This window comes from Phoxinus phoxinus (assembly GCF_949152265.1).
Source record: "Phoxinus phoxinus genome assembly, chromosome: 12".
NCBI lineage: Eukaryota > Metazoa > Chordata > Actinopteri > Cypriniformes > Leuciscidae > Phoxinus > Phoxinus phoxinus.
Window position 1 is genome coordinate 24,379,070 of NC_136887.1, and position 9,638 is coordinate 24,388,707.

General features: G+C 36.2%; 1 protein-coding gene and 1 long non-coding RNA gene across 12 annotated transcripts in view; one reads left to right on the forward strand and one right to left on the reverse strand.

Moving 5' to 3' along the window:
* The window catches only part of LOC307007752, a 40,761-nt gene that overhangs the window by 19,152 nt on the left and 11,971 nt on the right, over positions 1–9,638 (reverse strand). For 9 of the 11 annotated variants that reach the window (XR_013799670.1, XR_013799672.1, XR_013799673.1 and 6 more), the window contains one exon: positions 31–92. The exons of the other annotated variants lie outside the window; for them this stretch is intronic. This is a non-coding gene — a long non-coding RNA (uncharacterized lncRNA). The remainder of the gene's footprint in view (positions 1–30; positions 93–9,638) is intronic. 11 annotated transcript variants of the gene reach the window in all.
* The window catches only part of tnmd (tenomodulin), a 37,873-nt gene that overhangs the window by 17,211 nt on the left and 11,024 nt on the right, over positions 1–9,638 (forward strand). The window contains exons 3-4 of the mRNA XM_079630065.1: positions 4,933–5,073; positions 8,051–8,149. Of these exons, the coding sequence (XP_079486191.1) occupies positions 4,933–5,073; positions 8,051–8,149 (240 nt within the window). The remainder of the gene's footprint in view (positions 1–4,932; positions 5,074–8,050; positions 8,150–9,638) is intronic.

A 9,638-nucleotide genomic window follows, 5' to 3' on the forward strand; every position in this document is an offset into this window, starting at 1 on the left:
CACTGGGAAGTAGATTACTGGGTAACCCACATGAATTCTCAATGCGTAGAGCGTCATAAGTCTGAAAAGCTCCTGTGGTGGACACGGCATACCTGCAAAAATGTAAACAAAAGACTGTGTTTCTCAAATGCCTCTTTTATAAAGTAATGAGTTTAGCAGGAATTGAGAGCTCAAGGCCTAGGCACCAGGGACGATTTTAACAATATATCATGAGCAGACCCTGAACCTGCCAGTACATTCTTATGATCTCCAAGGAATACAATATTACATTTTCTTTGTCCTGTAATACAGCTTTTTTCATTTCTTTTTTTTCTGTTTTGAGACCAACTAAGCGAATCAATATTGTGGGCAAAAACATGTCTAGGAAATAGTGACATAAAGCAAAAGACAAGTTGAAATTTATTTTTAAAACTGACTGTCAATCAATTTAAAATAATAATAATTAATTAATTACATGACATTCCAATTAATGAGCCACAAGACTTTAAGTCATTTTTAAGTCATCACTTAAAATTAATCCAGCATGGAAGCACGTATCTTAATTTAATTTGTCACCTCAACAGCTGTTGTTTTTAATGAAGAACAGTTCTTGAAACTTCTGGAATTAAAAATAGATCACAGTTAATAATTTTTACTACTGATTGTAATAATATCAGAGTACTATGTGGAGGGACTTAGAGAAACAAGGTTGAGAATCACTGGAAAATATCAATATTTACTGAGAAAAGCCCTAAAATGTAATTAATTCAAAAGATTGAAGCAAATTAAAGCATTCCATATACATTACAAAAAAAAAATCCTTACATTAGTTGTTGTATTTCTATTAGATTAAACAGAAGTCTGAAATTATGTACATGTAAGATCTGGGGGCATGATTAATTGTGTTAATTTAATTGTATTTTTTATCACATGCATTTTTTTATATAACTAAATCACACTAATTGAACATCTTACATCGATATGCCTATTTAAAACAGTTATTTAATATTTATTAACAATGTAATAATATCACCTCCATTTGTAATAGTTTTAATATGTTGTGTGAAAACTATGGCATGACATTGGTTAAATTGTATAATATTTAAACATGCCAAGCATTTTTGCATGATCACCGTAGGCTTATTGAGTGTTGAAATTTGAAAAAGCAAACACTGGATCACGCGAATCAATGCTATGCTCAAAGTGTCTTCATAATGGAGCGCTAATGAAAACATTTCTCCTTGTGTTTCGGTTTGAACCCCATACTCTGCTGTAGTGCTGAGAGCAAATTTACTTTCATTATCTAATGTCTTAGTAATATCTAGCCCCTTTTGCCATCTATTCGGGTAACTTGGATTCAACAAAGCACAAAGGTAGGCAAAAAATTAGTAAAGTTAAATATGCTCAAGGGGAAGGTCTTGTGAGGTTTATCATAAAACAGGAGAGCAATAACAACAAAAAAGGGAAGGGGGTGTTAAAAAGCTCTGTGATTTTTAATCAATAAGAACGCCTGCAGAAGCTTCAAGCTGGATTGACATCGACAAGGACCTTCACAGGACAACCAGTTCATTAACTCTTGATCATGTTCTTAAAGGAATAGTTCCCAAAAATAAATAAACTGTCATTATTTACTCACCCTCATATCATTCCAAACCTAAATTACTTTCTTTCTTCCGTGGAACACAAAATGAGAATTTCTGAAGTATGTCAACTGCTCATTTCCATATAATGAAAATGAATGGCAACTGGGGTTGTCACTTTTCAAAAAGAATGCAAAATACCTTTAAACAGTGGACCATATGACTATAGTGCACTATATGCCAAGTCTTCTTAAGTTATTTAATAACTTTGTGAGATAAGCAGACTGAAAGTCATTTCAATCAATATATCATCAACAGAACAAAATTAGCCCCTCAAACTGCAAGAATAAAGCATCCCCTATCAGTATTGGAATATTCTATATTTTGTTGTCTTTACAACACACTGTAGTCCAATCAGTTATTCTATAACCACACTCACATGCTTATGTCTACATAACTTCCTCTTTGTATATGGATGAATGCAAATTCAGATTTGTGCAGAAGTTACTTTCGAGCTAATTTCAATAGTCTCCACAACAGAGCTAAGTCGATATTAAATTATGTTTACTGCTCTATGCTACACTGCATAAAGAACTTTAATAATCAGAAAAGAGTTGATTTGTGACATTTATCTTAATGTAGTATTATACTGTATTTGTGCGTGTGCATCTTTTGCCTTACGTCTAAGCATAACATATTACTCAGAAATGCTACGGAGACAGATGAGGGTGAGCTCAGCAGTGTAATTTCTCATCATAACACAACACACACATAAATATTAATAGCAGGGTTTTTGGCTGGTGGGCATGAATCATTTTTGTAGACAGAGAGGAGCCACCCATGCATGCCCAAAAACAGCATTTAAGAAAGCGCTGAGATAAACAGCAGCGCTGCAAGGCCCGGGAACAGGGGAAAGCCATCCGAGACCTCAGACGATTCAGACATTTGTTGAGTCTACTTGAAGCATATGTATGGCAACTAAGGGCAACTACCAGATCACATCCATTAATAGAGGAGTCATGCTGCCAGTCAAGCCTGAGCAAACATCTGCACTGACTGGCTATGATTCTTGGACAAATTCATATTAAGTGCATTCATATTACAGAGTTAGTTCAACCAAATACATAATTCACTCGCCCTCAAAAACAGCTTGACCAAAGGAAGTTTTCCTACGTGGAATTATACAATCCGCTCTAATTGCACCTCTGTCTTCAATATATTTAAATTTAATAAAATCATCTAGAGGAGGAGGAGCTAAACTATACATAATCTTATGAACTAAACAAAATGAGATTTTCCCAGCTAAAAAAGTTATACTTATTTAAAATATGACAGTGATGAAAACCAAATAGTTTATCTAAAATTGTAAGTGCTTGTTTGTATAATAATTCCAATGGTTTTAGAACTATCAAATGTGTTGTATTTGTGACCAGCTTGTCAAACACTATGTGACATGAAAAAGAATCATAGAGTGAAAATATATCTTTGCAGCCTCATTTGATAAAGAATTTCTTATAAATCTTAAATTAACCAAAGTTAAATTTAATCTTTTTGCCAACCTTTTTTATGTGGGTTTTGAAACAAAGACAGGAGTCCAGATGTGCCCCTAGGTATTTACATTCTGAAACAACCTGTAATCTCTCCCCCGAAATAAAAAATACCCTGCTTTATATCAGCATTATGTCTTTTAGAAAAGAACATAAAGACTGTTTTTGATACATTTAATTTCAGATAACTGATTAAGCCAGGATGTAACTTTTGTCATAACATCTGTCAACTTTTTAGCAAACTCTTCTGCATTTTGTGAAAAAGACTTTATCGTCAGCATACATTAGGATATTACATTGTTGACACATCATTAATATACATGCTAAGGAGAATTGGGCCCAGTATAGACCCTTGTGGAACACCAGTCAATAGACATAATAAATTAGATTAAAAATGATAGATTTTTAGTTATTGAGAACTGGAAAAAAGGTAAGATTTAATTAAATTGACTAAATCTATTGAAAATTTTTAATTGAGTAGTTTATAAAAGATTATTATGGTTTAGAGTATCAAATGGTTTCTGTAAATCAAGAAATACACTCCACCTTTATCCATTAATGCTTTTACATTTTCTATAAAGTAACATGTTGCAGTTTCTGTTGAATGATTTACCCTAAAACCAAATCGCATCAGATGTAATTGTAAATAACTATTATTAAGATGATCAATAATTTGTTTGGCCACCAGTTAAAAAAAAAAAAAACTTTGATATTGTAGGTAGGACACTGATGGAGGGCCTATAATTGAAGTTAAACGAGGGTCGCCTCCCTTAAAAATATAAGAATTAGGGAATATCCCTTGATCTAATGGAATATTAATAATATGTGTTAGAGGGCTAACTATTGAAGAACTAATTTGTTTCAGTAAAAGTGTGTCCATACCATACATAATAGCCCTTGCCCTTGAGGACTTCAGAGACATGACTACTCTTTCAACCTCTAACTTAGTTACTGGTTTTAATACCAAATCTGACTCGCTAGCATTAATTGTTTGTAAATAAGGTTGTTTTGCTGAGAAACTTTGAGCTATTTTTTCCACTGACTCAGTAAAATAGTGATTAAGGGCCTGTGCCACATCAAATGGGTTCTGTAAAAATGTATCATTAATCTTTAATTCAGTTGGACTTGTTTTAATGTTGTTTTGACCAGTCAGTTTTTTATCTGTCTTTTGAGTTACCATGAGCATTTTCAATAGTTGTGATTAAAAAAAAAAAAATCTGCCTTTGCTTTCCTTAATACTCTTACTACCTTATTTCTTAACATTACACATTTATTTATGTAATGGACCATTTTTGTGAAACTCATCCATATTTAATGTAATGAACTACACATGTCTTTTCTGCTAGTACACCTGTGTGAACTTGAAAATAATTGAATTCATACATCTACAAAAAGGCACTGACACCAGTAGACTAAAAGTAGCCTAATTATATATAAATAAATAAAAAGTAAATTTAGCTCTGTACAGAGCACCTAAAGGGACATGGTGATGGAAAAAATATGAGATATGAGAAGTTATGCGATCACCCAAGAAACGTTATGTTCCAGAACTCAAAGAACTAAAAAAACAAAAACATAAAAACATTTGCGAGAAAGCGCAAAAGCATTGACATTAAATTTTTCCTCCATCCCCATCCCTTTAGGGGCTCTGTAGCTCTGAGAAAATCTCTAGCGTCAGTTGTTTGTAGATATCACTTGAAATTCTATCTCATGCAATAAAATCCATTTATTACAGTTTTGAATGGGACATGGAATTGTTGCAGATTGGATATGTTAGTGGCACTGTGTTTTTAATTCTGTGTGTTGGGTTGTATGTGTCTAAACAGGTATATGATCATCATTATAAAGCTGTGCTGGATGGAATGGAGACTGAGAGCATGATGGAAATCCATCCAGAGCAACGCATCGAGATCTTCAGGATGGGAAATAGCACAGACGAGGTCCTGGAGGTGCACGACTTTAAAAATGTAAGGGTTTATGACATACAAGTGAAATATTTTCATTGTGATGTGATAGATTCAGCTCACATTCCTGCACATCTCAGCCTAGGAACTGCTGTCAAAATACAGACAGAGTGGTTTTCTTTTTCTCTCAGACTGATGATATTGAATCTCCGAAAAGCACTGTGCTAAGCAAAAGCAAACTGGCAGCGATGACATCTTGCATCAGCATTCAGACACACTTGTTGTTGGCCCCATCTTCTTTCTAAATTACAATGGTCAGTGGAGCAAAGCCACAAAACAGATTAGTTTCATTCAAGGCATTGCCATGGGAAAAGCAGAAAACAAGTGAATAGGTAAAATCATTCAAATCACATGTTGATATAAATGAAAGGGGAGTTTGAGCTCCGAGCCCTCTTCGGCACTTCTTGCAACTTCTGGCTCAGGGCAGACTTTTGAATTGATTTTTGTGAAGGAGGGATGTTGCAAGTCATTACACACACTAAAACTACAAACAATCTCCATAGAGCCTGAAGGCTACAGCACATGAATGGATATGCAGTGGTGATGCCAACAGAAACACAAGCAAAATCCTTTCTCTATTGTTTTAGTCAAGTTCTCAGAGTTTTTCCTCCAGAAACTTACAAGTAATAATAAGAATTCCACAACAGCAGCTTATAGGGAAAGCCAAGGAGACACATCACATAGACTGCCATAAAGTGTCCTTCAGCTTGAGAAAAGGGAATAATCCAGCAATATATTTTACGACAATGCAAGGTACCAGTGAATTACTTTTTTTATTATTGTCCAGGAATCACTGCATACACCATTGTTCAAAGACTTGGGTCAGTAAGTTTTTTTAAAGTGTTTAATATTCAGAAAGGATGCATTAAATTGATCAAAAGTGACACTAAAGACTTTTATTTTGTCATAAAACATTTCTATTTCAAATCTGTTCTAATATGCTGTTCTTTTAAAGATTATATTTACTAAAGGATCCTGAAAGAAAATATCACTGTTTTCAACTTTGCAACTATACGTTTCTTGAGCAACAAATCACCATATTATAATGATTTCTGAAGGATCATGTGACACTGAAGACTAGAGTGATGTTGCCATCACAGCAATAAAAAACTTTTTAAAAGTAAACGGTTATTTTAATGTTTTACTGTATTTTGATCAAATAAATGCAGCCTTAGGCTACTTCACACTTAGCGGTTTACTCCATAGGGTTCTAATGTAGAACAGACGCTGGCAGTTTGAAAAAAGACGCTAAGTGTGAACATAGCCTTACTGACCATTTATTCAAAAACATTTTAGTACATTTTTAACTGTATGCTATACGTGATTTTATATCTCAACAATTGCACAACTTTGTCTCTTGTAACTTTAATAAAGTCAGTGTGACTTTAATTTCAATCGTTTAAATGTTTTATTCTGAGGTGGAAATGACCTTCAACACATACCTAACTGCAAAAGAGCTGGAAAAATAAAGCAAAAGCATTTCGTAATGTATAAATGGCACATTTTTCTCTAATCGTTGTAGTCTTGTAAAAAGCAGTTACAAAAGTGGCTGAGAGCAAGGCTTTAAATGATTTTGCCAATAATCACTGTCTCTGTCCATCAGTGTGGAGAATAACAATGATTAGTTTGTCCTACAGGAAGACAAGATGAGCTATCTAACCGCCCATTTGATGATACAAGAGGTCGGTAAAGATGCAGGGGGAATTTCTTAACAAAGTCAAAGTCCGTTTATAACATCCTAATACAGAAACAGTATACTGCCAGGGTCAGCTTCCCAGACACAGATTAAGTCTGATCTTAGATCTAGTAATGTTGTTAACAGCGATTCTTTGGTGCTAATGCGGTTTAGCACCAGCCCGTGACTTCACCTGCATTCAGGAAGCAGTATTTGTTGTCTCTCAACCCAATAACTGGGCATCTACATGCAAGTAATGTGCCAATGATTGGAGCAGCGCTTCTTTACCCTCTGCCAATTGCATCATTCATTGCTTCCATTCGAATAATTTCTCAGTGCATGCACACATTTAATCTGGCTAATGGCAAAGCTGTACTTCAACACTCTTTCTTAAATGACATTCTTTTCCTATTTTTTATCCTTGTAATAAAGAGTCTCCATTTTCCAGTTGACCAGGCTCAGCAATAAACGCATTTCATCAAGAGATAGGTCCTTCTTGCATGCAAAAGCAAGCCATTAACAGGAATTGAAGAGCAATTTGTCACAATGATTTTCAGCACCAACAATGCACTCCTCTCATAACCGTTTTTTTTTGCAAACCGGTGAGCTTAGGTGAAAACGACAATTATTAGTATGCAGTCTAACATCAGTTGTGAAAGCACAAACACATGGATTTACAAAAGATGCTTTCGTTAATACTGCAGACATAATTCAGCATCATACTCGCTCTCAGTTGTCTTATGCTAGAACAGCAAAACGAGAGCAACTGTGGATTACTTAATGTATTCCCGAATGCAGGGAGATATTGTTTTTATCCTTCCGAGTGAAGAGTCTGTAACACGATAGCCTTTATTTCCCTTCGAAGACTACTTTCAGACAGTAAAGCACTGAGAACTTTCTTCAGATGCTCCTGCTAAAATGGGTTTTTCTCTTTTCAAGTGTAAAGCAACAAATTCTGTATGGCAGACCATCATGCTGTGGCTTTCAGGAAAATAGCTCCTCACTTCACCAAACAGATTAGCTTCGCAACACAGACCATAAGTACTGCAAATCAATGGGTTTTGCCTACATATAATCATGGCTTCGGCGGTACACCTCTATATTGCCTGGGGTTGTAGACCAATAATCTTGAATTGGCTAGGAAATGATTCCCATTGCATTAGTTACCGTATAGCATTCGCTATATATCTGTGCTGTGCTGTAAAAGCTTCAGGTGTCAGAGAGTATTTGAAATCAACTGCTGATTTTTTTAATTAATTTTTTTTATTGTGGAATAAACATTAATTAATATCTGTCACATTCAAGGGCATCATGGGCATCCGTTTTGCCAAGCACCAGAGATGTTACATCAGGGCTCAAACCAAGGAGCTGCCGAAGCTGGACTCAAAGACCATCGACGTAGAGGTATTCTAATCTCACTACACATATCTTTAAGACATTTGCTTCCTTAAAACAGGGTGAAAAACATCATGAATTTTGCAGCTCATCGGACTGTGAAAATGAAACTTACTCCAAACATCACAATCCAACTAACCAGCAACCCCAACCAACCCCCACCATCATTCCCTCCAGCATCTCCCACAAAAGTATAAACTTGGGTCTCCTGTGGCCATGAATCCATCCGAAAGTCCACAATCCTATAACCCCTTTGTGGCACACATCAAATGGTGTTTGCTGTCAATCCTGAACTAATATTAATTTTTAATCATCTCCTCTGAAGCCTCAGCCCAAATAGCCTTAAGGAGTGAGAGAGAGGGGTCCTTGGGAAAGGTAAGCCATTAAAATGGTATTTGAAGATGTTTGCTCCGTAAATTTCACTTGACTCAGGGCTGAAGTGATTCATCTCTGTTCTCCTGCTCTAATGGCTGTCTGTGATGCTCTGCAAGAGTGATGGGCGAAATTCTATCAATCAAACATCCAATTTATCGCTGTCATGGAGAATGGCAAGCGGTTTCACATGCGCCAAACTCTTTCCTTCGCAGTTCATTTTGAAAAGGGGGTGTGCAGAAAAGAGGCACGCCTCTCCGATTTGTATTAAAAACACACTGATGTATTGTTGTCGCAAGTTCCCAGACATCATCTTTGACTTTTAGAACAGAAGGTATTATAGGCAGAAACAGCCTGCATGTTCTCTCCCTCATCGTTTTAATGTCTAATCCATGTTTACAGATACTAATTGCGAAGCAAACGCCATATGTCGCTGCCATTTCTCCTTTTTTTTTTGCTCATTGTGAAACCTAATTAGATTTTTCAGCAAAGCTTTATTTCACAGATGTGAAATCAATCAGAGTTGGCCAGGGCTGAAGCAGTGGGGCTGGAGAGAGAGGGTAGATGGAAAGAGAGCGAGCGATGCGCCTGGTTCTCGAGGGGGGACGGGGACACATGGTGCAAGATGGAGCAAGCTGTTCATACTATAAAGACACAGCTAACCAGGAGAACATGTACACAAATGATCACTCATTTATTGGATAAACAGACTAAGAAGTGTAAAATGCTAAAAATGTGAGCTGTGGGCTTTACATGAATGTGGCGGAAAGATTCAGGCCTGCTAACTGTCTATTAACATTCCTGCTTTCTCTAAATCTTTGATTTGATTATATACATAGGCCTGAGATAAATCAGGATCCTATTGAAACCAAAACCACTTGTGCATGGGCGAGAGAGAGAGAGAGAGAGAGAGAGAGAGAGAGAGAGAGAGAGAGAGAGAGAGAGAGAGAGAGAGAGAGAGAGAGAGAGAGAGAGAGAGAGAGAGAGAGAGAGAGAGAGATGAGAGAGAGAGAGAGAGAGAGAGAGAGAGAGGAGAGAGAGAGAGAGAGAGAGAGGAGAGAGAGAGAGAGAGAGAGAGAGAGAGAGAGAGAGGCCATTCTTTCCAAGGTTGTAAGCATGTTAAGGA